At 39.3% G+C, this 27,872-nt stretch overlaps 2 protein-coding genes across 3 annotated transcripts; both read right to left on the bottom strand.

Moving 5' to 3' along the window:
* Window positions 1–139: 139 nt before the first annotated feature.
* On the bottom strand, window positions 140–17,850 carry LOC121301944 (keratin-like protein KRT222). Of its 2 annotated transcripts, XM_041231676.1 has the most exons (10): window positions 17,109–17,850; window positions 14,413–14,647; window positions 12,626–12,708; window positions 11,449–11,605; window positions 10,356–10,553; window positions 9,308–9,439; window positions 8,854–9,074; window positions 5,513–5,814; window positions 4,669–4,771; window positions 140–2,667 (listed from the first exon to the last, which is right to left on the bottom strand). In XM_041231676.1, exons 2-10 carry the CDS (start codon window positions 14,629–14,631, stop codon window positions 2,454–2,456), a joined length of 1,629 nt encoding a protein of 542 aa, XP_041087610.1. In that variant the 5' UTR covers window positions 14,632–14,647; window positions 17,109–17,850; the 3' UTR covers window positions 140–2,453. The 2 variants fall into 2 exon arrangements, with proteins under 2 accessions (XP_041087610.1, XP_041087608.1); XM_041231674.1 differs by lacking the exon at window positions 17,109–17,850 and having other exon boundaries at window positions 14,413–16,629.
* A 4,389-nt stretch (window positions 17,851–22,239) lies between these two features.
* LOC121301889 (keratin, type I cytoskeletal 13-like) lies at window positions 22,240–26,209 on the bottom strand. Its single transcript, XM_041231585.1, has 8 exons — window positions 25,697–26,209; window positions 24,918–25,000; window positions 24,312–24,468; window positions 23,807–23,968; window positions 23,478–23,603; window positions 23,073–23,293; window positions 22,914–22,978; window positions 22,240–22,544 (listed from the first exon to the last, which is right to left on the bottom strand). Exons 1-8 carry the CDS (start codon window positions 26,138–26,140, stop codon window positions 22,441–22,443), a joined length of 1,362 nt encoding a protein of 453 aa, XP_041087519.1. The 5' UTR covers window positions 26,141–26,209; the 3' UTR covers window positions 22,240–22,440.
* Window positions 26,210–27,872: the final 1,663 nt, after the last annotated feature.

Raw genomic sequence — 27,872 nt, forward strand, 5'->3', positions numbered from 1 at the left:
TCAATGAATTGCAATTTACAATGTAATTGCAATTGATTTGAACCCTGGCGCAACTGCACAGTTGTAATTGTAGTTGTTGCAATTGTGATTGTTTGTTATTCTTAGAAAATAAGCCACAAGAAGAGCTTTTGTTTTTTTTGCACCATTTTATTGAAACAAACTTTGCCTTTGGTAAAAAGCAAAACCTCCCCTTTTAAAATTCCACAAATAAGAATTCCCAACTGCAAATTTCCCATTCAAATATTGCACTAGCAGCATAAAACAAGCATATTAAGTAATTGCATAATGACTTGAGATATTCATGAGCATAGGCATTGTACATTCGGGATACCACACTGATGGCAATCATTATTATAATTAGTGTTAGTAAGATTTTCCATATAATATTAGTAGTATCATTAATAATCTTGTTAGAAATGGTTAGGCAGCTACAAATAAAAGCTAAATTGTGTTAGGTTGTCTCTTTATTGTACAATAATTATATTAACATGTATATTGTACTGTATAGGACTTGCATCAATCTCAAAGTGCATATACTGTCCTATATCGCTATATACATTAGAAAACATATACAGTGCTCAGAGATACAAGTGAAAGTTGTATTGCAGTGAGTCCCATATTTTTTGAAGGTCCCTCATCAGATGGAAGGCTCAACCAGTCCTGCATATAATATACTGTAATGATGAAACTGCAGAATGGATTGCATTAGAATCGTTTTCTGGCCCTTACTGCAATAATCTTTTTGGATAGGCTACCACCTGCACATTTTGGCTGTAACCCCAGTTTCTTCAATCTAGGTCAAAGAATAACTGAATATAATGAGAGGATAGGTGGTATACTGAGCTGTTGCAATCATGTGAACTGACTCGCATACTGGTGTCATGTTGTGTGTTAGAATACTGTGGGTGTGATCTCAATAGCGTGTGGTTCTGCTATTGCATAAAGTTAGGGTGTGGTAGCCCTATATTTGCTTTGGTTTACTGAGATCCCTGGTTATTTTTTGTAAATAAATGTTTTGCAAAGAAATTAATATTTAATGGCTATTTCTTTCAGGGAAAAAAAGGCCTTTGCAGGAAAATAATGGTGCAATTTTTACATTGGTATGCAATGAATAAATCAGAACTTTCCTAATTGTCATAATACATAATGATATTTTTTCTGACTATATTAATGTCTATTTGTCGTAAAAAAAAAAAAAAAAACTATTTTGCGAACAGAAATAAAACATTAAAAAAATCCCGGCATTTTCTCTAGCACAGGTAAAATAAATCTGATGGTTAGTCCTTATAAAAGTTTACCATGGTATTTTGCAATGGTGTTTTCTCAGTTTTCCCATGGTTATACTCTGCATTTACCATATTAACCCTGGTTTGAACTGTTTATTAATATGTATTACCATGCCTGGCCATTCTTTACTACCATTACCTTTACATTACCATGCCTGGCCATTCTTTACTACAGTTACCTTTACATTACCATGCTTTCACTGTGCTCTACTACACTTTGCTATGCTTTTACTATGGGAAGCTTTTGTAACAAAGTGAAAGCCGTTTTTTGGTACAAATCCTTTAGCTTAAGGGTTCACAAAAAAGGAGGGAGGGTGGTTCTTACAACTTTTGTATCATTAGCTTTAGCTTATTTGTACATTTTACATTGGATCAGGTACTAATACCATAATCCAACAGCATTTAGGAATTAGGTACCATGCTACTGTATTATGATGTCATAAGCATTCCTCTTACGGATTTGCTATGGCAACACTGAAACTATGATGTCGTAGCCTAGCCTAACTTACATACAGTATACTTTAGAGCACTTGTACAGAACAGTGCCTAATCCAATGTGAGCAAACCAGTAAAGGCTTTCTTCAGTTCGCCCCCATCAAAAACAACCGCAGTAGAAGTGCATTGCATTTGAACCGCAGGCTTCAAAGTGTGTCTATTGATAATTTATGTCCTTTGTGGTATACTACCAAACCAAGGCTTGCAAAAAAAAAAAAAAAAACATTTTCAAAAATGCATGAGCATAAGAGCGTTCTCAGCAAGACCATCGTTGTTTTGCTGTTGACTCTTTTTGTCTGTCCATATTTCCTGCCACAACACTATTAGAGTTTGCTTTCCTTTCCCCTTTCGTGACCCCTCACTCCTACGGGACACAGTCACATTGCATGGAACACAGCATATGTACTTACATGTGAAACAAGCACACGTTTTAAAGGCTTCTAAACCAGTTTCATTTAGTGTTATAGTCTACCACTGAGTGGTGTATAGGGGATTATACAAAAGAAATATAATGATATGCAAGTAATCACTACACCTTGTATGTGAGCTCAGTTGTTATGCTGACGATAGGTGAGTAAATGCCATTGTAAAATGACCTGGCTGTGCACATGCTGTGTTGGATCCTGTGCTGGTTGTCAGAGAAGAGCAATGGCAGGAGGCTACCCTTGGTTGTTAGGGGGTGATGGTAGCGATGCTTAGAGACCTCTTCATGACTAGCCTGACCTCCACGTCGGCCACACTGTCCTCCTTGGTCTGAGCACGGCTCTCGTCCGCCGCAGCGAGGTGGAGATCGAAGCGCAGAGACACAGACTTCTTCCGCAGGTGAGGGTTCCCCTTGAAGAACGAGCCCTCCCACTCCTTTATCACCTCGTCAATCTTCTCTGTCCTGCAGAGAGGAGGAGAGAAACAATCAGCAGTGAACATCCCTGCTTGTAACCCTTAGGAAAGCTTAATGCTAAATGCTCAGGAAATATGCAGACCTCTTATAAAAGCTTAGGGAAAAACTGCCCTGTAACTCGGACTGCAGTCATTTTTTTCTTTTAACTATGATTAGATTTATACTCTTGGCTGATTTGACTATACCGTACTGCAGTAGAAATAGAGTGACTGGAATAATGATCTGCTTTTGTTTGCACGTCTAGCTTATCTGGAACAGACTGTGCATTTCATCCAGGAGGCATCCTTTGAAACTACCACTCACAATAAAAATACAAAATCACTCCAGTGCTGTCTTTTATGAGAAACAAGTGCAGTTTTAAGAAAAAAAAGTTCAAAAAAGAGAGAAGGAAAAAAATGACAAGAATTTTAACTGCTCTCTTCCTTCCTCCTTCGAAAATAAATGATTACAGGAAAGGGTTTTTACAGCTGTCATTATTTACGCATGCTTGAACAGAAACTGGAAAGGAATCCAGTCTGGTCATTGTGACCAGTATTGCATGAAAGAGGTGTATACTGTCTCCTTTGTATTCCACACGTTTATATTAGGGCAAACACATACAGATAATGCAATCAGGATATTAGTCATACCTTTTTTTTATATGAATTGAATAATTGAAATCCCATGAAATGTAAACAGCATTTATGATGATATCTGTTTGCCGATCTGGTATTGGAAACGTCTAAAATATGCTTGATTGTTATGTTATTTGATCTAAGGTTAAAGTGAGTTCCCTGGCTGAACCATTGCTTTATATTCCCATCTCAATTCCTGTAGACCGAACTCATCCCAAATCAAATAAACGAAAGGGATATTAAACTGTATCCCAGTTCCTGCATGCCTTTTACTGCATTAATCAGAAACACAAATACATAGCACATCAAAGCCAAGTTCTGCTTAAAATGTGCATAGCTAGGGCTTTAGAACCAGTTGTGTTATGGAAAACCAATACATAAAGGATAATAACACATTCTACAGTTTCTCTCCTTTTTGGTTACTGTTATATAAAACACATTTTTATTTTGTTTTCCAGCTAATTCAAAATAAAAGAACATTCCAAGATTCGTTTAAATTTTAGAAAGAATATTTGTGGGGGAACAAAAACATCCTGCTGATCTGTTATTTTTACTCCAACCTTTTAGTTTTTAAAAAAAGAGCTCAAAACAGTATAAGGGTGATAAGGATACGTTATCGTTTTCCACTGACTTTCGGTTGACCCAGAACGAAAAGTATATGCTGGGCTGGTTCACTGAATTCCCACAGAGTCGCACAGTTCTGATTGGATGATGTTAGTGATGTCACTCAACAGCATTCTAGTATGCTTAACAGGATGATCGCCTAGCAATGAATCAGCTAATTACCCCCCCCCCCCCCCCCCCCCGACAAGATTATAAATGAAGGCAGTCCCCATAGTGACAGTAACGATTTTATGTTCACATCTGCAGAGCATTCTTGGATTTGCCAGGACTTGTTCTGACAGATAGTCATTTAATATCCAAATAGGCAAAGAATGTGTTTGTTCTTTCTTCTATAAAGGAGGGACAATTTAATAAACACTTGTATCCTGATCATTTACGTAGTTCGCCTAATTGAAAGCAGTTCTGAAACTCAAGACCTGACGCAGGGCTTGTGTGAGTTTCAAGCCATGTTTCTTTGTTTATTTTTTTGGTCTACTATGCTTTACTCTTTCACACCACCTCTTAAAGTTCTGGATGCCATACCATAACTTACAAATACTAAAAGAAAAAAAAAATCTCTACAGTTGAGTATTACTATATACCTTACAAATCGAGAGTTTTATAGTTATGAATGGGTATCATATCATTTCTGGAAACATTTGAATTGAATAAAACTAGAACACCAATTGCTCTAGAACAGAATGAAGCTGATTTCTGCTAGAATGGTGGGCAAGTCCACTCTGCAGTGTCAACCACGTTGTGCCAGACTTACTCAATGGTGCCATGGGCCTCCGCGCTCTCCCTCACCACGTTGCCCTGCAGGATCTCATGGGTGGTCACGGTCTCGATCCTCGTCTCCTTCTCAATATCCAACACTGGAAAAACAAAGCCCGGTCAGGAGCAACAAGTGCTTAAAGACTTGTCGACTGTCTTTAAGCGAGGTATGTTAGAAGCTGGTTGTAAGGCAGGGTACCAAGCATCACAGTTTTTATTCATACATCTTGTGGCGAGATCCAATTTAAATTAAGACACGCATCTACACAAACCCAAACAGTCAAAGTGAAAGTGAAGTGAGAAGCTGTTGGTAATGTTACACCAGTTTACTAGGGGTGACTTTGCCAGAAGCAGAGTTGCTCATGTAGCTTAGGTTAGAATGATGAATGATCAAGCATGTGCAGAAATGTATGGGAAAGGATAATATGGTAGACAATGAACCACTGTAACCTTGTAAAAGAGAGTAGTTGGTGGTTGGTTGCACTTGAATGCAATAACAGCTGAATAATCGGTAAGATAACAAAAGCAAACTGTAGTCACATATGCTCTGAGTATAAATACCAGGCACAGAAGCATACAAAGACTGACACTCTGAATACCCCAAAATCATCAGTGTGGCGTTTGAGGGCTATCTCCTGGGGTTCGGATCATCTGATCAGTTGCCTATCTATGTTAATCTAGTGGTACGTATTGTATCTAAACAACAAGGTAGAATGTAATGTGGATATTTGGAATTGGTAAACATGGTTAAGATTTGAAATATTCTCTGGTTTCCGTCCTTAAGGCTACTTAATTCCATGTTAACATGAATTCATCAGCTTTAAAAAGGAAATAGAAATTACCTGGAAGTAACACTAGGCTTTTCTGTCTCCGCAGTGGTTTAGATTTCTTATTCACATCATTCTCAGGAGCCTTGGGCTCTACATGGTTCTTCAAGGTGTTTGGCTGCACTCCATTCCTCAAGGCTGGGTAGCCCCCATCATTCCTGGAGGTGTTCCGTTTCCTACAATCCCCAGAGGGACCTGATTTTATTGCGAGGCTGGAAGGACGTGAGTCCGTGGCATTCGTGAAGGTTCTTGATTCTGGAGAATTTCCGGAGAGGCTAAATTCCAAAGCCTTCCCAGAGGCATCTGATCCATGGAGCCTTTTTAAAGAAGAGAGAGAAAGATGGGTATAATTCTAGTCATCTCTGGGGGCCACAGCAGGGAGCTGACCCTATTCTGATGACCGTAACAAAACGTTTTATTATTATTATTATTATTATTATTATTATTATTATTATTATTATTATTATTATTATTATATATCGGTGATTGAAAATCCTGCCCTGTGATTGGTTAAAACCTCATCATAGGAGGAAAAATAAATTGAACTATTGCCCTAACATCCTTACACCACTGGTCAATAGTCTCCATCTGTCATGTAATTGGCTCACATCATTGTCAGTCCCGGCCCTTTTCAAAGGAACGTCTTTCTCCCCTGCACTCTTCACAAGAGAAAATGGCTGAACATCGATTCTGTGAGTTAACAGAAAATGAAATACAATACATACTACAAAAGAAAGAAGCTCCAAACACTAAAATGGTGATTAAAACGTCACTGTTACTGTTTTCGGACTTTCTGAAACTCAAACAAATTCAACTTGATGAAAACAAATATGAGAGGCGGGAATATAAACTGGATTATGCAGCAATCGGCAAACCAGACAGAGGAGGAGAAAAGCTTTGCTATCTATACTGTATGTCCCCTTCTTGTACTGGACAGAGCAGTCTAGAAGAAACATTTCCAATCTTTGATGCAGCATATGTCTTTTTCATTGAAGACGTTTTAAAGAAATCGTGCAGCTCTATGCAGTGCATGTTCAGTCATTTACTGGGTGCTAAACCAGCTGCCAGGTTCCTAAATGTAGTGTAAGAACTAGTGCGTCAATAAGGCAAATGTTTGATATATTTATTCTTAAGTGAAAACAAAAGATTGGTATACTTATGTTATTATTTCAGAGGAACTACTAAATGTCGCAGAAATCCTGAAAAAAAAATACAGCCTTAGCAACGACTTCCTCCCTCACATTCCAAGCCAGTGTTACCTGAAACTCCAAGCACATCATTTTTTGCAGGTTACAAGTTGCGTGGCAATGGTTAGCAATAGCACAACCAAAACATAAAAGCTTCCTAACTAAAAATGAGGATAGATAATTACAGCTAATAAAAGACAGCTGTTTGAGATTTATTAGCCCCTTTAGGAGAGGAGTGTGTCTAGCTTTCGTGAGGAGCAACGGTTCCCCTGGAGGAAAATACTCATTAAGATTCTTCAGGCATGGGTGACAAGTTCTCTCAACTTGTTCTGCATTAACACCAGGATAGTTTTCTATATTATTTAACAGCAGTAACTCGGAAACACTTTGAATCTCACTGACAGGGCACAGGGCAGAATTGTCTGTGGCGGTGTATCACACAACACTGCCCTTTACACTTTCCCCCCCTGTAACCTCCTCGATTGGCTGCTGCCGACCTATGAGATCCGGGTCACGGCACCAATGTAACCCACCAGAGACAGGGCGCGAACCGGCAACCCCGCGCACCGCGAAAGAGTGTCTTAACCACAATGCAAAAGAGCCGGGTTTGTCTGCATTCATGGTTTTACAGATTGTAAATCTCATCTCATCTTACCGACGGGATAGAATCCGCAACGGTAGTGTATCACACAACACTGCCCATAACGCTGTGCTACTCGCTACTGTTAGATGGTGCCAAAATTGCCAAATTGTTATAATGGAATTAAGTGCATTAAAGATACCACTCAGAAGCTGCTACTGCCAGAAGTTAATTGAGCTGAAAGCTAGTTAATATATATATATATATATATATATATATATATATATATATATATATATATATATATATATATATATATATATATATATATATATATACATACACACACAATGGCATTTGATGCAATGATTAATATCCTGAATAAGTGGCTTGCCAATTAAACGAGAGTCATTAGAGAGGACCACAGTCTCACTCCTGTTCATAATTTTCGACATGCACGAGAGAGGAGAATTTTTTTTTTTACCGTTTCTTTTTTTAATTTTGTAAACCAAATTCCAAAGTTATCGCTTATTACTTACTCAGCGGCCACAGCTATTGCACAAGATATTGTCATTTTTAATGGGAGCAGATAATTGCCACATTTTCTCAAGAAACATTTGTAATCGTTGTTATTTCTAATTGGAGTCATAAAACATGAGCCACAAGAGTTTGGGTTTAGCAGCAGCCTGTGATACTGAATCTCAACAGCTGTGATGACAACTGACAAAAAGACAAAAAACACTGCTGTACGCAATATACGCAAGTCACAGAGTAATAGCTGCGCTACACAAACCTGTCTTGCTCACTGGGACAGTATGGGAATATTATGAATATCTTACAAGCTATGGGGAAGCACTAAGGTTTTAATTGTCACTTTGGCAATGTTTGATCTAATACCACATTGAAAGTGAATGCATCTCTCTCTCTCTCTCTCTCTCTCTCTCTCTCTCTCTCTCTCCTATTACAGTTTCTGCTTGGTTTAAGTACTAAGAAATCATTTTTTTAGTGTTTTTAGTTATTGGATCTTCTGTTAAAAAAACCAAAAACACAAATGTTTATTCTTTATTTTGAGAAATAAAACATCATTGCATCGATTATCATTGATAAATGCCTATACGATAATCGAATACAATATTAGGTATGTTGATTGCACCACTAAAAAATACCACCCTGAAGTGAATTTATAACACAACCCAAATGAAATGTAATCTCCCCACAAAAGATCATATGAGATTTGTAATCAGTGTCATTCTGAGGGCAGTGCAGTTTTACCAAGCATCTATGTCATTTGCTGCGACATGTTACTGTAGAACACAGATACTGTACCAAGCAAAAGATTGTTGATTGCATTTTCTAAAATGGTTTTCAGATTTAAGAATTATTATAGAATATGAGCCTTCCACTTTTATGGAGTACATTGTTTTCAGTGAATGTTATGTCCAGCTATCAGTTTCTTCAAAGAAGCTCGCAGAGAGGAATCGTGGGTGGAAGAGAGTCACCTAAGTACTATTATGCGCTGTGGTTAACCCATACCCTGGTGATGCGCAGGGTCGCCGGATCGCACCCAGCCTCTGCGTGGTTCCACTCACCTGCTCTCCTCTCTCTCCAGCAGGCTGCGGTAGGTGGCGATCTCCCTCTCCAGACGCTCCTTGGTGCTGAATAGCTTCTCATGCTGGTGCCGCTGACTCTCGATGTCCTGCCTCATCTCCCTCAGCTCAGCCTCCAGCCCCTGGATTACAGCAGCCAGGCTGTGGAGCTGGCTCTCGTATTGCTGTTGTGAGGCCAGCAGGGAATTCTCCAGACCCTTCTCCTGGGGAGGGAGAAAGAGAGAGAGAGAGAAACGTGGGGGATGAGGGTCAGTGCCTTACACTGTTAATTACCTTTGGATATCCAAGCTTACAGCTGATGCTACTTGTCAAATATTTTTTTGTTGTTGCTTAAACTAAACAATAACCATAACTCAAACTTAGCTAAACATGGTCCTCTTTTTTGCAGGAAGCTGTAGTGCTGTATTTGTTCTCGTACAGTAAGTGTTATTCTCACCAGTGCACGGAGGGACTCGATCTCTACCTCCAGCCTCTGCCACTGCCTCCGAGCCGCGTTCAACTCTGCCCTCGCCTCCTTCAAGGCCTCCCCATTTCTTCTCATCCTCTCCTGTGCTGCCTCGTCCTCCAGCTGCACACACACACACACAACGAGGCAGAGGATCAGAGAATAACAGCCCTTCTTAAATCTCATTGGCATAGCAACGTGCATGCAAGCCTATTGTTTTGCTATGGTTTTCCTTGTTAATATTCACTTTGTGCAACAGAGTGGAGGCTGCAAACAGTGAGCATGCCCACTGACCTGATATTATTACTGCTATTATTCTATAAACTATCCACACTACCTAAGTAATGTGCATTTAAACCACATGATTGTATTCATGTTAATAGAATATTCACAGTTTTACAATCCAGTCTTTGTATGTCTGGAGCAGGAAACTAGTCTAAAATAAAACATACTCGGGTTGTATTTGAAATACGAGCTGGAGATTTTGGATTGTTGTGATGAGGTCATAGCAGGCCTCCACAACACAAAACATTTTAGACAGCATACACATAAACACAGCTTTAGAAGCACTGTAGCGTTGGATGGTACTGTGTCACGCTTCTTCTCCACATCCTGATACTGTGATATCATCGTACCTCATTTTAACATGGCTATATTTAGGATGGCATCATATTCTCTCTTAATGATTAAGCAGAGCTATAGCCTGCACTTTAAACCAGATAGGAGGCAGAGGGAAAGAGAGAGAGAGAGAGAGAGAGAGAGAGAGAGAGAGAGAGAGAGAGAGAGAGAGAGAGAGAGAGAGAGAGAGACTTTCCAGACCCTTTCAATCAAAATATAGTACCATTGCCAATGACACAGAGAGAATTTATACTTGTGCTCACAGCATGCAGGTATTGACCCAGGCATACACACTGTACTGTGCTAGTAGTTTCAATTCCATTGCTGTTGTTTCAATTGGGATTCCCTGCCTCCTTGCAGAGGGAGGGAGAGGGGAGGGACAGGGAGGGTGTTGCCGGGGAGAGGAAGGCACTTGTGTTACCTGGGTGATGGCTGCGCTTCCCGCGACCTCGGCCCCCGTCCCATTGCTGCTGCTGCTGCTGCTGACGAGGAGGCTCTCGTAGTGCGTTCTGATCTCATTGAGGAGTCGGGAGAGTTCCATTCCACTCCCATCGTCCTCCGACAGCACTAGCAGAAGATCAGGAGCGAGTAGACAAGACTGCTGCAGAGCTTGAACTGCCTGCAGAGTGGAGGGGGGTGGGTGGAGAGAGAGAGAGAGAGAGAGAGAGAGAGAGAGAGAGAGAGAGAGAGATTATCAAAGCCTTTAAAATTGCTACAAGCAACGCTGGCCTACAGTAGGTCAAGCCAGCAGGGGAAAATGATATCGCATTATTTCTTTCTATTCTTTCTTTCCATGTTGAAATACCAAACTGAAACTACTGTAGCAACATTCTTTGGCACGACACGTCAAATCATTTTAATAGTCTACGTTTTTATGTATATCTTATGCTATTTTTTAAATGTTATGAGGATCAGTATTAATTTTACGTTGTTAACCTATTGTGAATGTTAATAAAATAGTATATGTATTTTCAAACTTACATTTATATACGTCTCTATTGTGCAATATAATATATATTGCAGTCTGGCTTGTATTAAATATAGTACAGGTATATAAGTGTACTAAAAAAAAAAACATGTATTCTTGTTGAAATGTTTGTTTTAGTTTGGTAACACTTTACATTAAGTTTGTATAATTATGTGTATTTACACTGTAGTTTCAATATAAATGCATATTTACTTGCACATAATTACAATGTTATTATGCATAGTCGCAATGCGTAATTCTTTTTGCACAAAATATGTAAGTACACAATTGTATCAGAAAAGGGTTAGGGTTAAAGAATAGGGTTAGGGTTTTATTGTGCAAAAAGGTATACATATGAAGTACATTGTAACTGTGCATAATAACATTGTAATTATGTCTATGTAAATACGTTGGAATTACAGACTCCTAATGTACACTGTTACTAATTCTAGTTATTTGAACTTCTGTAACAAATAAGTATATCCCTCTTTTTAATTTCCATACAAAGGGAATTAGACGCAGGCAGACCAACAGGAAGCCTGGATACCTCTTTGTGATTGATCTTCAAGTCTCTGATCTCCCCCATCCTCATCTCCAGCACTCCCTGCAGCTCAGAGCTCTGCTGATCCAGGCCGCGCTGTACCTTACGCAGGGCCGACACCCTGTCCTCCATCAGACTCGTTCGGGATTCTTCTGCGGCACACCTGCGGCAAAAAAGGACGTCATCTACGAACAATCAGTAAAAATCTACCAATCAGTAAAAATAGTACATAGAACGAGTGTAGTGTTTCTTCCATCCTCTAGGGGCAGAGTGTTGCAGGGGGGGAATTATTTAACGGTTACACTCTGGTGTACCAGCTGTTCTTTGAGATCATAGGTGTTTGAGAGCTGTATGAAGACCACAGGAGTGCATTGAAGCTTTAAAAAGCCCCCAAGATGTGATGAGTCAAACAGAAAATTACATGATAAGGAAGCCCAAAAAACAAGAATACACTAGCATAAAGAACTACACCTGTTTCAAAGTTGTTTTGAAAAAAAAAAATCAGAACGCATGCTGTATTTCTGCAATGTGATCCATTAAACTTCACTTTTTTCACAAAATTATAGCAAGTTATCATAACAATACAATAAAATAGAAACATTTAAATAGAGTTCTCTCTCGTCTGGGGGATATGTGGGTGGTTGCAAGTAGAGGGTAGGGTTTGGAGGATATATCTATTGTGGTATACTAGAGATTCAGGACAGTTTGGAAAAGGGAGAAGGAGCTGACATAGCCAACTGTCCAGAGATAACAGCTAAGTATTTACAAGTTGTGTTACTCTGTATTAGGGCTAGTTCATACACTCTACAGTAGTGAATGTCTCTGTATAATCTTACCTGTATGATAATAATAAAACCTGATTACTGTGATTTGGAATTGCTTGCCGTGCCTGGTGATTTTACTCCCAGCGTCTCAATAGATATTAAGGCAACAGTAGGCTTTGTTTTCCTATAGATGCCAGTTCAAAATGCCCCAGAAAAAATTACAAAGTCCTCAAATGAGAACAATGGCACTTAATGGGTGATCTATATAGTGCTAATAAAATATTTACATCAAATTGATCAATACTGGGGAAAAGTTACCAGGGTAAGACCAAATGTGTAATGCATTGGGATGCCAAGGGAACGCTGGCTCATCTTTATTTCCAAACTGAATTATCGATCTGTAAAGCTGTTTAGCTGACCTTGTTTTGAGATGGTTCAGGTCCATGTGGGTGAAGTCAAACTGAAGGGTCAGGTTTGCATTCTCTACAATCAGACTGTGTACCTGCAGTGGGGATTTAAATCAGGGCTTTACTTGCAAGCTGGATTCGTGTCTAGTTCCACATAATTACAATGCTATTCTGCATAGTTATAGTGTACTTAATGTCTATCTTTTTTACACAGATATAGATAAGTTTTCAGTTGCATCAGAAAAAGGTTAGAGTTGGTCTTAGTGTTGGGGGGGGGGGGGTTAGGGTTATATCATGCAAAAAAAATTGCACATTAAGTAACTATGCATAATAATATTGCAATTATGTGTAAGTAACTGCTATGTAAATTCACAGTAATTAGAGACACTTAATGTAAAGTGTTATCAAAAGTTCTTTCTAGGTCATGCTTTATGTCATCCAGGCTTGCTTTCTCTCAGAAACATTCCACGTTAAACGCTGTTGAGTCTGAACATGACAAGTACTTCAGTCTCAAGCGCAACCCAACGATAGTCAAAGCCTTTTTCAATCACCACCGATATCGCTGTTGGGCTAGTATGTTCTAAATCATTTTCCAAGGCCCATGGAAACACATGTTTTTTTGGTTCTTTCAAGCATCACACGGTTTTACTGTGTGTCTGAACTGGAAACTCATCATCCTTAATGCGGCTCTAAGCATGTTGCGGCACTGCAGTCACTGAAGGCTTCCCTTGCTTAGTGTGTATGTTTTAGTTATGCTAGTCAGTGATGGGTTTGAACTGAGGGTTCCAGCGGGAGCAACAAACCATCATAAAGCATTTTAGCAGAATTCCAATGCATCTTATCGAATGCACATGTGCCATCCAGTTCATATAGCATAAAGGCAACACTTTTTATGATCTATGAACTGGAATTAAGTTTTTATATACTTTTGTGCAAGTATACCTGCATTTATTAAGTAACTGCCATGTATATACACAGCAATTAGAGACACTTATTTTATCTGGAACTGATACCAGCACTATGTCCTAGCAAATCGAGATTACGCTTTTAAGCACGAAGGCGAATTAACCTGTTTTTTCTCCTCCAAACTATCAGTCCAAGCACTTATGAAATAGAAAAAAGCACTGTGAGGAAAATGCATTCACATCGCTTATGTAACTTAAATTGCAAAAAGTACAGTTTATTAAATTGAACTGTTTCAGCACCACCACTGACTGCAGCTGCAGCGCCTTCGGTCTCATAGATTTTATACTTAGATGTAGAGACTGACAGACTGTGACTGGGGTGCATAAAGGACTGTGCTGCCTAAAGCCATCTGATAGGACCTCCCTTTCCATCTGTTATATATAGTTTTTTTGGGCTCATCAGTGCAGTGTAACTGTACTCCAGCTAGTGAAAAGCTCAGGAGAGTAAGAAAATACAAATAGATTTCAAGTTAAGGTGGGAGAAAGCAGTAACTATAGAACTATGGGTAATCAGTTAATATACTCTGACTTTTAAAACGCTGTGAATGTAGAAGCCTTTTGGCGACTTTCCCACGATTTGATTGGCTCTTGTAATGCTGAAATTTGCATATCCTGATTACCTATATATTGTACAATACTGTAAGAAACCATGTTATGTATCACTTGCTCAACTGATAGAAATATATAAGATGATAAGACATGTTTAAAAGATTTGACCAAGCGTTTCCCGGGAAAAAAAAATCAAGCTTTGCAAATTGCCCCATTGAAACAGCATGATTGCAACCAGAATAATAATGACATGCAGAATTCTTCTGCATTGAAAAGCCAACCTACTTCCTCCCTGAGCTGTGTCAGAGCCATCTCTGCCTGGCTCCAGTCCTTCTGCTGGGGTGTGTGGCTCTTCATCCAGCCACAGATCTGCTCCTCCAGCCCATGGTTGATCTTCTCCAGGCTGCAGACCTGCTCCAAGAATCCAGCCAACCACTTGTTCAGGTCCTTCATGACCTCCTGGGAACTTGAGTGTAAGGGCTTGCTGAGCAACACCTTCCTCATCCTCTCCACCGGCTGGCTGCGAGACCAGGCAGGGGGAGAAAGCCGAGCAAAGCGCTGGTTTAGGAAGGAGGAGTGAGTGAACGAGACAAGCTCACGGCTCTCAACTAAAGTGTTTTAATTGATTTTATTTCATTATCATTTTTCTGTCTCTACCTGCCTTCAAAATATGCTTTAAGCTTGTCTGGAGAATCCTAGTTGCCGTTACTGACAGCCTTTCACATTCCATTCAAATCATCTCTGGTCCCAGCCTGTTATAACATACGTAAGAACAGATTTATATATGAAATGAGCAAGAGTGATAAGTCCCAGCACATAGGATGCTCCAGACAAGCTCAAAGCAGTTCAAAGTCATGTACATTTATAATGAAACCATGAAATAGTCAGGGAAATAGAAGTTAATTAAAGACTGGAGTGAAGCTTTGATAACACACTTCTGATCAATCAATCAAAAGCATGATAAAACATGAATCCAATACAATTTATGATCATTGTACACTGCTAACACTGAAAGCAAAATAACAAGAGACCCTCCCATTTAATGTGAAAATACACTTGAACCACTGCTTTGATCACAAATCCCAGGGGCTCTTCATTGGACTATGAAGGATTTCCCCCTTTCAGCCTGTTCAAGATCCCAATATATGTGCATGTGAAACGTGCATTCAGCTCTAGTCCCACCTAGTTAATTATTTGAGGTGACTTAGACCTGTGCTGCCTAAAGTGAACAAACTCCATTGACTACAATAAAGAATTAGCAGCCAAAAAGTTTTCCACAGCAAAAGCATAGCAAAAGCATAGCAAAAGCATGGTAATGTGTTGTAAATCCGAACTAAGAAAACTACAAAATTGACATGCAAAACATACTGTTGTACACTTAAAGGGTTATTCCGATGGAACCATGTTTCTTGTGCTAAAATACAAACACCTTTCACCTCCAAAATCGTCAAAATGCTCTTTAAGAGTATAGCTTTACACAAAAAGTAAAGCCCAGTAGCACAGAACAGCAAATCAAGTTAGAAATTCTTCTTTACCTGTTGGCCTTTAAAGACGGTCTACCATCTAGCGAAGGGATTTACAACAGCAAAACAAAGAAAGAGTCAAATGACTGCAGCGTACGGAGACTGTAAAACATGCACAGGCTTCTGGGGTTTGTTTGCCTCGGATTGCTTCATTGCAAAGTGGATTTTTATTATCTCAAACATCTGGCTTAATTGGCAAGTGGACAGACTGTACAGTCACACCATTGCTTTGTTGTTCCTTATAGTCATGGGTGGCATTAGATTCAGAAGAGAGTAAAACCACACGTACAAACAAAGTCTATGTGCTATGAGAATGCAGTGTATAAGACCCAGGGCAGTTTTCCATACCTAGGACTGTTAGTTAACTAGAAATGATGAGTAAGAAATAATTCACAGAGTTTAAAATGTTAGTGAGTGCCCTGTTAATGGCAAACATCCCAAAACACTAGTGACCGGTCTGCTGTAACACATGACATTAAGGCTTATATGGGAAGACTGCGGCTACAGAGGATTATGACATCTGAAGGATCAATCTAGACAATAACCAAGCAGCAAGCAATGAGTCACTCAGAGAAAAAAACAACATTTTACATTACTAACAAACTTGCGTAAAATCAACAAACACGTGTTTTGCTACAGTGCATGTTTTATACAAGCGGTATCTTCATGTAATATTTACACAATTAAAAACAGTATTCTCTAAGTGCCGTGAGACTTGAATAACACTGATCATTGCCCTTCCCTGCAACAGCTGTGCTAGCCCATAAAAAAAACTTTAATGTTACTGATCGAGGAGTGCTTTCTGTTTGTTTTGTTTTTTTTATGAACATTTCTCAGTTCACCCTGAAAGTGCACTAACCTGCTTGTTCAGGCTGTCTGGTTGGTTTGCTAATTAGACTGGTTTACTAGGCAGATATACTGTGCAGATGTAACCGCCTACATATTCTGTATATAGGACATACAGATGCCAATAATATATATATATATATATATATATATATATATATATATATATATATAGGAAGATACATAAGATTTATTAGATATCGACAGGCGGACAGATAGATCAAGGTAGAAAAAGGGGAAAGGTTTGTAGAAATACAGAGAATAGTTTATTTGAATATTTCTAGAACATGCTATGGAATCCAGAGGACGTGGTAGAGAAGAGTAAAGTACAGAAAAATACAACATTTATAAAGAAATAAACAAAGAAATATGGCTTGAAACTCACACAAGCCCTGCATCGGGTTATAAATACTAGACTGCAAAATGTCAAAAATGTATTCTGTATTTAAAAGTAACCAATGACCTCTCTTCTAGATTTCTTTCTCAGCTCAAGTTTCCAAGTAAACAAAACACATCTTAGAGTTAAGTAAAATTAAAAAAAAAAAAAAAAAAAACATTTTTGTCAAACAGATAAACACAGAAAGAACAACAAGAAGTAAACCCCCTACTTACTGCAAGCCGGCAGAGGGACAGTCAACGATAAAAAAGTAGAAACTGTTTAAAGATAAAACTCAAAAAGTTGTTTTCTGTTTTACCCTTGGTTTTCATAATTCTGAAGATTATGTTGAGGCGACACTTTACCAAATTTGGAATGCAGTTAGTCCGGTTTTAATCTTGTCTAACAGTCGCTACATTGTAACTATGCATAATTACCTTGTGTTGTTTTTGGTTTTTTTTTTGTATAAGTGCATATATGCATTTACTAAGCAAATGCTACGTAAATATATGATACAGTGTTTTATCTTTTGAATGGTATAATTTAAGACATGCTTTCTTGTTTCTTTCAACATAGATTTTAAGGGCGGACACAAATAGAGATTTCATGTAATGTGTTTAAGATTAGGCAGTGTTAGCGGAGGCTCTGTTTGCGACACTTCTGCAGTGGGTGTTGTATGTTTCCGTAATACCTCTACATATTTTGCCTTGTTTAAGGAGAGCAAGGGAGCAGTTGTGCCTCACATTTCCTTTATCCTCCTGCCACCCTGTCTTTTTACGCCAATTTGAAAACATCGATTGGACATTCAACATGCAATAAGTCCTTTCCCCAAAAAGCTTGAAGAAAACACGTTAAGGTTTGCAAGATCCACAATACTGTGTCCTTCTGCCTACCACTATGATTTGTTCATTTAACGGACCCCTCTATCCAAGTCGACTTACAGAGACCAGGGTGTGTGAACTATGCATCAGCTGCAGAGTCACTTACAACAACGTCTCACCCAAAAAATAGAGCACAAGGGGGTTAAGTGACTTGCTTAGGGTCACACAGAATGAGTCAACGGCTAAGCTGGGATTTGAAGCAGGGACCTCATCGTTACAAGCCTGTTTCCTTTAACCACTGGACCACACAGCCCCCTATCTTCCTATCGTCCACTGATTAATTTAATAAGCATTGGAATTCCTCTGTTACTAATACAGGTGTTTTAATATGGACGTTATTTAAGCAGTGACATGTTCACCATTATATGGACACCTTGGGAGAAGGAAAAATATCCCGAATTAAAAGAGAGGCAGTTGAGACAAACACACTTTTTTTGTTTCTCAATGAAAAGAAAAAGACTGAAATCACATCACATTATGATGAAATGTTAAATGCATCATTTAAAAAATACGAGTCGATTGTGTTTCTTATTCCTAACAAAAACGTGTTGCTGTTTTTTTTGGGGTTTTTTTTGTTTGTTTGTTTGTTTGTTTTTTTTTTTAATTATTATTATTTGTGTATAAAAAAACGACAAGTGACAGTGTCATCTTATTTAAAGGCACTTAAGCTGAAATCGTAAAGTAATTTAAAGTAGGCTGCACACGTGGCTGCGGACAGTCTCTCTTTAGCGCGCACGCAAGAACTTGTAGACTTGATACAACAGTGTTGAGAATTGAAAAAGGGTTTTATGAGATTTTTAGCTAGAGGTACAGGGAATATGACTGCGCGCCCAGAGGTTCCGGGGCTTGGCCTCTGCAGGCCCTGGCACAAATGAAGCACTGCTCCGACGGTAATATGCTCAATACAGACAGCCATACAGCTCATTTAAATAAACTGAAACCAGATCGTAAAACGTTTCACACAAGCAGAACACATTTGGATAACACTTTACATGAAGTGTCTCTAACTGCTGTGTAACACATATGCATGTACACACAATTGCAGAGTTATTATGCATAGTTACAATGTACTTAATTTTAACATCTATTTGCATACCCCTAACCCTTTTCTGACACAATTTTATACTTACATATATCAAAAATGTACACATTAAGTACAATGTAACTAGGCATAATAACATCTCAATTATGTGTAGCCTAAGTACACGTGTATTTACTCCTAATAGCCAATAATTAGAGACACTCAATATAAAGTGTTACTCACATTCAGTGATATGGCTGTTCTTCTGCTGTGGTGCTTAGCATCACTGTATTAACTTTCTATGAAATGTGCTCTGCATACATTAATTTGTCTGTGGTCATTCATAAAAGAAAAGACGTAATACTCTTGCTGTAATCACCTGCACACCTAGCAATATTGTGGTATGCAAAGGCTTAAATGTAAACCATGTCAAAGCTTGTTCAGTTCGAGAGCCAACATTTAAATCTGAGTGATCTTTTTCAGGGTTTGCCAAGTTAATCAAAATAACGACTTCTCAGCACATTAAAAAAAAAAAAAAAAAAAATCATTAAATCTGTTGCTGTATGAGTGACACTACAATCCCTCAACAGGTTTAATGCGACCCGTCTGAGGGAGTGCTACTGGCACCGAACCGCGGGGTGAGGCTTTCAATACATTCCATGAACACACTGTGAACAAGTTGCTGAACAAACAGCAAGATCAGTACTAACACATTTATAATTACTTTTATTTATTTATGTATTTTTACTTATGCTAATACGTTTTAGCACCTACACGAACGTTCATTAAACTGCTAATTAAAAAAAAAAAGGTTATAGGTATTTTTTATATATGTTTTACATTTTTAGATAAAAAAACATATATTTTTAATATATGATAGTAAAGTATGATCCTTATATTTGTTATATATAGAGATTGACCCCTTTTTATATATTTAAAATATAGGGGATATATTTAAAATATATTTTAATCTATAATCCATATATTTATTTTATATGTTGAAAAAAAATGTTCAACATATATTTTCATTAGTCTGTGATCCATATAAAATAAATATATGAATTACAGACTAAAATATATAAACACATGTGTTCCTGTACAGACAAACAAAAGAAAGTGCAAGAATTAAACAAAAAAACAAAACAAAAAAATAACCCCGTATGTTTGTCAGTGTTATAGACCATTTTTGTTTGAAACTGAATGCTGTAAATAGATTGGCTATGTCTGGGCTCCCTTTTGTGTTCTAAGTTAATTTACTGTGAAGTACCGTAAATGCTTCGGTCAGTCTACAAAGTTTGCTGGATAACATTTTTTGTTATCGGTTATCATGCTGATGCGCTGGGGAGACCGCACTGGGTTGATCCCCGGAGCCAGCATCGCAGCCGTTGTGTGTGCTGATGCGCTGGGGAGGCAAAATGAGCTGATCCCTGCAGCCAGCATTACACTTCATCAACCAGATTTTTCATCAATCAACACCAGACAGAAGGATATCTACATCATCAGATGGAAACAAACTCAAATGGATGGAGATGCAGATGGATCACATTAGTTTACTGCAAAGCTACGTCTTAGTTAATAGATTATCTTGGCGAGAGCCGAGTTCAAATCAGCATGAAGTTCAACATCTACTCTCATGTAATGGAAATCATTTTTGTAACCGATGTGCTGTAAAACATTTCTAAAGAAATTGCCATTAAAATGCTAGTTGTCTCACGTGTCTGCCATTTCAGACCAGTGTTTTAAATGAAATAAGAAAATGAAACGCTGTTTATATATATATATATATATATATATATATATATATATATATATATATATATATATATATATATAGATATATATTATATAAAATATTTTCTATTCGATTTCACTATATTTCCTAAACATGGAGTATGGAATCAGATAAGAGGGCACATGCGTAATACAAAAACGACGAGAAATTAGCAAATATTTTAAGAGAAATCACCAGCAGAGGTTAAATACAAACTGGAGAATATCCGAACTCGGTATTTTTCAATGAATGAAGTGTAGTGATAATGCCAAACGTTCCTTTAAAAACGTTGAACAGTGATAGTACATAGACGTTTTGTTTTGCGTGTTTGTACAGTGACTGTGGTGGGTCTACGGGATTTGCTGACAGTTCACTCAGAATGTTTACCGCATTACCTGGCTCTACAAACCCAAATAATTATCATCCACCAGGCAAAGCAAGACAAGCTGAAACAGCAATCAAAAAGGTGGGAGTACTTTAATGGCCGTGTCCTTTCTTGCTGTAGCTTTCTTTCCTTGGGTGGACACGAGAGAATCGCGTTAGCATGTGTCCATTGTCGCTTGCAAAAAAAACCGTGCCATTAAAATGGAGAATTGAAATGCTATGGCGAAGTAGCCGGTAGATAAATTAGTATCTGCTATCTGTAGCATTGTTTTTTGAGACGGTGAAAAAATAATTTGCAATACAAAAAAAAATCCACAATTCATCACCATCAACCTATAAATGACAAAGAAGAATGCTGTTGTTGATGTACAAAGATGATTCACACGTTCTGTTTTTTGTTCCTTAATTCCTCAGCCACTCCTTGCTCGTTAGTTTGTTTAGGCTGTTGTATTACATTTTTGCAAGGTTTCAAGAATCTGAGTGTTTGCTGTTGTGAGTCGCACGCACCAGCCCTAATTCCAGACATTTCGAGAATTTTTCAAAAGACTTCAAGAGAATGTTTCTGGGATTGTAATACAGCCTGGGTTTGCTGTGACGATTCGTATACAATGTATAGTTTAGTAATTGAGAGCTCAGTTGGAATGAAACTCGGCAGCCACAGGGGTCCCAAGGACTGTCCTGAGGGAAAGGTGTTTATTTGCCTAGCATGTCCGCATATAAACCACTTATAGTACAGGTGTTCCGATCAGTGAACGGGAGGGGCTTTCCTCTAAGCATTTTCTCACACCCTGAAAGCGCAGCTTGAAGCGGCTTGATTCAATTTCAATCAACTAAAAAAAAAAAATAGTGACACATCTTTAAGATGGTCTCTCGTACAGTATTTATTTTTGACTGAAGTACCGTCTCATTTCCATCGAATGTCTTGATCTATCCTGCACCTTTGATTGGCATCACACACTTTTGCTGTAGTAACTATGCTGACGCACTCCCATAAAGACGTGAAGTACGTGCACCAATATACATCAATGCTACAAACAAATTCTTATTCGCATTAATTGTCCTAAACTAAACTAAAGGGAAATTTGAATGTAAGGATGCGATAGTGGTCTGCTGTACAGTTTTAATACCACTGTCCATAAACTCTACACTACACTACACTGTGTGTGTGTGTGTGTGTGTGTGTGTGTGTGTGTGTGTGTGTGTGTGTGTGTGTGTGTGTGTGTGTGTGTGTGTGTGTGTGTGTCACAAAGCACCATGCTTCTACTGCTGAAACATTTTTAATTAAAAAAAAAGATTCTTCACACAAGAGCTTTTGCAATGCAAGAAAGAGCCATTTATTGATTTACTTATTTGCAGAAGAGGACAACTGAAATATAGGCATGCAATGTATTCAGTACAATTCTCAGGAAGACTGATTTTGTTTATTTCAGTGGGTCAAGTTAACAGAAAAGGGAAAGATTTTTTTTGCTTCCACCAGTTGCTGCCCTTCTTCTTGCCCGATGAGGTGCTGTTTACATGGGCTCCTCAACCATCTCCTCTCTGGTATTGACCACCACGCCGTCAACCTCCTCCACTATCATGGTCTTTACCATCCTGGTCTTGGTAACAACAGGTGCTGAGGAAGTGAAAAAATTACAATTACAATCCCAGAGTATTGTAATGAAGTGTCTTGTCTTCCATTGGTATTTCTCTAAACTGGAGTGTCAATCTGATAGAATCACAAATCCCGGGTGCGCTATTAATTGTGTTCTGTGAAGTGTGGCACATGTAGGTAATAGTGTGTTATTTAATTGTTTTTATTTGTAGTATAGAACATGAAAGTAATATACTGTATGCTATTAAATTTTGAATACTGAAAATAATAAGAAGAAGAAGAAGAAGAAGAAGAAGAAGAAGAAGAAGAAGAAGAAGAAGAAGAAATGTGCATACTGCTATAGGAGTACACATTACTGTACTGTAATCGTTATAAAGAACAATTAATTACCTTTGACTTTCACTTCCTCTACTGTTTTCACCACAGTCTGAGCCTTCTGCAAATTGTAACCTTTCCTGCAAGCAAGACAAGGAAAGAAAAGTGTTAGAAATGACATTTGGAGGAGCATAACCCACAGAACAACTTTACTGCACTGCTCGTTTTCCTCACCCTGAATCCTCCCCGTCCAGCAGGCGCCTGTACTCTGCGATCTCCATCTCCAGGCGGGTCTTGATGTCCAGCAGCATCTTGTACTCATTGCCCTGGCGCTCCATGTCTATTCGGACCTGCATCACTTCAGCCTCCAGCCTGTTGATGATCGTTTGCAGATGGCTCAACTGTGCCCCGTAGCGGCCCTCTGTTTCTGACAGAGTGCCTTCCAGCGCAGATTTCTATAATGCAAGATCAAACGACAGCCATGCGTTATTCAAGGAAAGCGCTACAGCAATGTGCGAGTTCTTGATCAATGGAGAAAAAAACAATGTGCAGATCGTGAGTTACTGTTTGCTGTTGGCATCTCCCCTGGACCTTGTTGTTTAGGAGAGGTTGTGCATTTTGTCCACCTCTGCTGCTTACCATGCTGAGCTGAGACTGCAGTTCAATCTCCAGTCCCTGGATGGTCCTCCGATGTTCTGAGATCTCGGTCTTGGATGTCTGGAGAACTTCTGTGCTGGTGGCCACTTGCTTGTTGAGCTCGTCAAACTGATAGAGAGTAAAAAATGAATTATATTTTTTTTTAAGTTTAAAAACGTAACTTAAGGATAAAAATACTACTGTAAGTTAGATTGAATTCTCACTTATAATATATATATATAGATATTCTATATATATATAGATATCTATATATAATCATATATATATATATATATATATTATATATCTATAGTACACAGTAGTCTCTTTACCTTGTTCTTGTACCAAGCCTCCACATCCCGCCGGTTCTTTTCAACGATGCCCTCGTACTGCGCTCTCATCTCGTCCAGGACTCTGGACATGTCCTGCTGTGGGGCAGCGTCCACCTCCACATTGACCGACCCGCCCACCTGTGAACGAAAGGCCAGGAGTGCCTAAAAAAAAAAAAAAGCAAAGCAGAGATGTGAATAGTTAGCAAGATGTCACTAAGCTATGCTTAAATCAAATATAGCCATGTTCCCTAAGATCCCAGCACTGTACTGTACCAGGGATGGGCACCCATTGTCTCAATTTAAAGCTTCTCCTGTGCAAACTGGTCGCTCTCCACTGCATTTCTGCAGGGTCTTCTCTTGTGTAGTGCCACAGCTTTTAAAGATGACATTGCCTTTGCTGTGCTTTATTAAACCTTGTTATGCTTTTATTCGTCCTGTGAGACCCAAGAAACTTTTCTCAAAGGGATTGCAACAGCTCGTCTTGTAGTGTGTGGCTTGTACCCACCTCCTCGTGATTCTTCTTGAGGTAGATCAGCTCCTCCTTCAGACCCTCGATCTCCATCTCCAGGGAGGATCTGGTCAGAGTCAGCTCGTCCAGGACCCTCCTCAGTCCAGCGATGTCAGCTTCAACAGACTGCCTCATTGCCAGCTCGTTCTCATACCTAAAACCAACGAAATATAAAACCTCAATTCAAATGTCAACATTCCTTTTGGACAACCAGACACATCGTTGTTTGATGCCCAAACTAGAGACTCTACAACTATTAAAACAGCAAGGTCTGCAGCCCACCTCCATGCCCATTTTTGTCCAAGCTTGAGATGCATAGTACTTGAATAAATATTTGTCACAGGGCAAGCTGGAAAAACATTTGCACATGCTTTACAAATACCCGATTTGGAAGCTTTATGTATCTATTTTATCATGCATAATGTTTTTGGTCATGCCAGGACAACTTTTCAAACTCCATAGAGTTCACACAAACTGTTAATTAAATTTAAAAAAAAACATGACCCAAGGGGATATATGCAAGTGAGAACCATATAATTTTTAGTTTTGTGCATATTTATTGCACAGAATTATTTTTTGCATTAACAGGCACAGAAAACTCACTTGACTCTAAAGTCATCGGTTGCCAATTTGGCATTGTCAATCTGGAGAATAATCCTGGCATTGGTCATGCTTGCTGCACCAATCTGTAAAGAGAGAGCAATAAGGAGAATCGAATTACACCAGGTAGCTTCTTTATTAAGCAACTAGGGATTAACATTTTTGTAACTTAACTAGACAGGATGAACATAGAAAATGAACAGCACAGCTATCAAAGCATACTATGAAAAGCATGTTACAAAACCTGTTAATAAGCATTAATACTTCAGGGTGTTGACGGGTTGCGTTTTACAAAGCCCCATCTTTCAATGATTAGATTTTTCCACACCATCTACAGCAGCGTGCAAATGCATTAGAACACCTCCAGATTTGTCATGCATATCCTTTATATACTCACCTGCATGAAAACCTCTGGGGTCAACATTTTCCCTCAGTAGTCAGTGATATAGAAACAATAGGCACTGCTGTGTGAAAACGTTGGACCATTTTGTGCAACCTAAACCACTTCTATAAAATATCCTCCATTTTACTATGTGTGGCTGTGTGTTCCTTTTCTCTATTTTTAAATCAATTGCATGTGTGGCCTATAAAAGCCATCAATTAAATTAGACAAGCACTAATTTGCCAGTTTTCCAAGATTTTCAATTCCAGTTGTTCCACAATTAATACACACAACAAATCCAAACTACAGAAGCAATGGAGTGCTCTAATAGATTTGCACACTGCTGTAGATGATTGAACAGATGAATCCAGTGCATGCAGAATTGAGGATGTGGACTTACCTTGTCCCGGAGGTCAGTGATGGTCTTCCAGTAGGCACTGTAGTCATGGCTGATAACTAAGCGGTTCTGGCTCCACTCACGGATCTGCCTCTCCAGGGTGGCGTTGGAGGTCTCCAGGGTGCGCACCTTCTCCAGGTAGGCGGCCAGGCGGTCATTGAGGTTTATCATGGTGGCCTTCTCGTTGAAGGAGAGACCAAAATCTCCGCCGCCACCAAAACCAGCACCGCCACCAAAACCAGCACCGCCACCACCCCCCAGGGACAGGCCATATCCATAGCCAAATCCACCACCACCACCACTAGATGTGGAATAGGAGATACGGGCACCAGAGCCACCAGCACCTCCGTACACACTCTGTGCACGTCGAACAAACACCTGGCTGCCCATGGCAGACGAGGTGCTCGAACTGGCAATCTTTTGAGAGGAGTAGTTTCTGATAGACATGCTGGCTGTCTTTCTCCAAGAGATGAGCGCTAAGAGAGGCAAAGTAGCTCTTGGTAGCTTCTCACCCTCAGAATATATTTATATATATACTGTAGCCCCGATAAGTGGGAGGTTCAGACACCTTCTTTTTTTTCTTTTTTACTCCTGTTAAGCAATCCAAAACTGAAAGCATGCCAGCACCGGCAGGGTCGCTGGTGCCTCTGGCAGAAAGGGGGTGAGGTGTGGTTTGGCGTGTCAGCTTTTTGTTTTGTTCTGTTTTAATGTCAGGACACTGATAACAAGACTTTTTGTTCTGGCAGCTTTCCACAGAAAATATAATTACATCAGGGCGTGGCAATTACTACGCTCCAGTCAGTTTTTTCTATGTGTTTGTTGGGTCGCTGATAAAAAAAAAAAGTCTCTAAAATTGTTCTAAACACTTGCCTGACGCTAGATAAGCATCTAGTATTGACATTATTGCATTCATGACAAGTCCTATCCTGTCACACAGGTAATACTTAACAGTAGTTACAGTAAAATTATATAAGGACATAATTTGTCACTTTCAACTTTCGGCAAGAATTAGTGTAATAAAATTAACTAATATGAAATGACTTGATAATATATTTTTTCAATCATATTTGCTAAGAATTGCTAACTAGTTAACACAAAGACTTGAATATATATATATTCTTCTGGCAGACCCAGATGCAAAGACAGCAGTACATAACACACATATATTACAAATGTTGTCTCGAAAGTTTTAAACATATATTTTCTTTGTTTTTTTTCAACTTTAGTATCCTTTTAAAATGATTATTATGATTTATGATAAACGTTCTGAACTTTGAAAAGCCTCTGATAACTTATCAAGATTATCAATCAGAAATGTTACGTTAAAATCTTTTTTTTTTGGGGGGGGGGGGGGGTGGGGGGGGGGGGGGGGGGGGGGGGGGGGGAGTTGTCACTGGGGGGGGGGGGGGGGGGGGGGGGGGGGGGGGGGGGGGGGGGGGGGGGGGGGGGGGGGGGGGGGGGGGGGGGGGGGGGGGGGGGGGGGGGGGGAGGGGGGGGGGGGGGGGGGGGGGGGGGGGGGGGGGGGGGGGGGGGGGGGGGGGGGGGGGGGGGGGGGGGGGGGGGGGGGGGGGGGGGGGGGGGGGGGGGGGGGGGTCAGGGGGGGGGGGGGGGGGGGGGGGGGGGTTGTCACTACATCTTTATTCTAAAGGGGGGGCTTACATCTTTATTTCTAAAATAATGAAAGCATCTTTTTAGTATGAAAATATAACATTGTGCAGCATTTCCATCATCCATTAACACTCCAAGCATAAAACAGGGCAGATTTCCCAAACACTCTCTCGATAATACACAACAAGGGTTCGCAAACGGTAACCACATTTCCCAAACACTCTCTCGATTAAAAAAACACACACACACACACACACACGATTTTTTTTTTTCCAAAACTGTAACCAATATTTAAAGTAACATAATGAAAGACCAGATTATATATATTGAAATTAATAGCATCACTATAACTGTCAGCGATGTAATTTAGACATTTCTGAAGAGATTATTACAGGTTTTATAACAACTAAAACTAGGGATTGATAGCCGATGCATTTTGCCACTTGTATCGCTGCCATTGCTTTCAGATGGTGTTGGACAGATCAGCACCGGTAGATGCCGCTAATCCCGAGGTGAAACTGGGCGGCACTTATTATTATTATTATTATTATTATTATTATTAGTAGTAGTA

Source organism: Polyodon spathula, chromosome 28 (assembly GCF_017654505.1).
Source record: "Polyodon spathula isolate WHYD16114869_AA chromosome 28, ASM1765450v1, whole genome shotgun sequence".
In the NCBI taxonomy this organism is placed as follows: domain Eukaryota; kingdom Metazoa; phylum Chordata; class Actinopteri; order Acipenseriformes; family Polyodontidae; genus Polyodon; species Polyodon spathula.

Excerpts from the sequence above, each read along its gene's own strand:
- LOC121301944 (XM_041231676.1), bottom strand. The coding sequence starts at position 14,631 with ATGAGGAAGGTGTTGCTCAGCAAGCCCTTACACTCAAGTTCCCAGGAG. Across the intron at positions 9,440-10,355 it reads GAAGCGCAGCCATCACCCAG|CTGGAGGACGAGGCAGCACA; the intron begins GTAACACAAGTG and ends GTGTGTGTGCAG. Across the intron at positions 9,075-9,307 it reads TCGAGTCCCTCCGTGCACTG|GAGAAGGGTCTGGAGAATTC; the intron begins GTGAGAATAACA and ends CTCCCTCCCCAG.
- LOC121301889 (XM_041231585.1), bottom strand. The coding sequence starts at position 26,140 with ATGTCTATCAGAAACTACTCCTCTCAAAAGATTGCCAGTTCGAGCACC. Across the intron at positions 24,469-24,917 it reads ACCGATGACTTTAGAGTCAA|GTATGAGAACGAGCTGGCAA; the intron begins GTGAGTTTTCTG and ends CGTTGGTTTTAG. Across the intron at positions 23,604-23,806 it reads AGGCTTGGTACAAGAACAAG|TTTGACGAGCTCAACAAGCA; the intron begins GTAAAGAGACTA and ends ACTCTCTATCAG.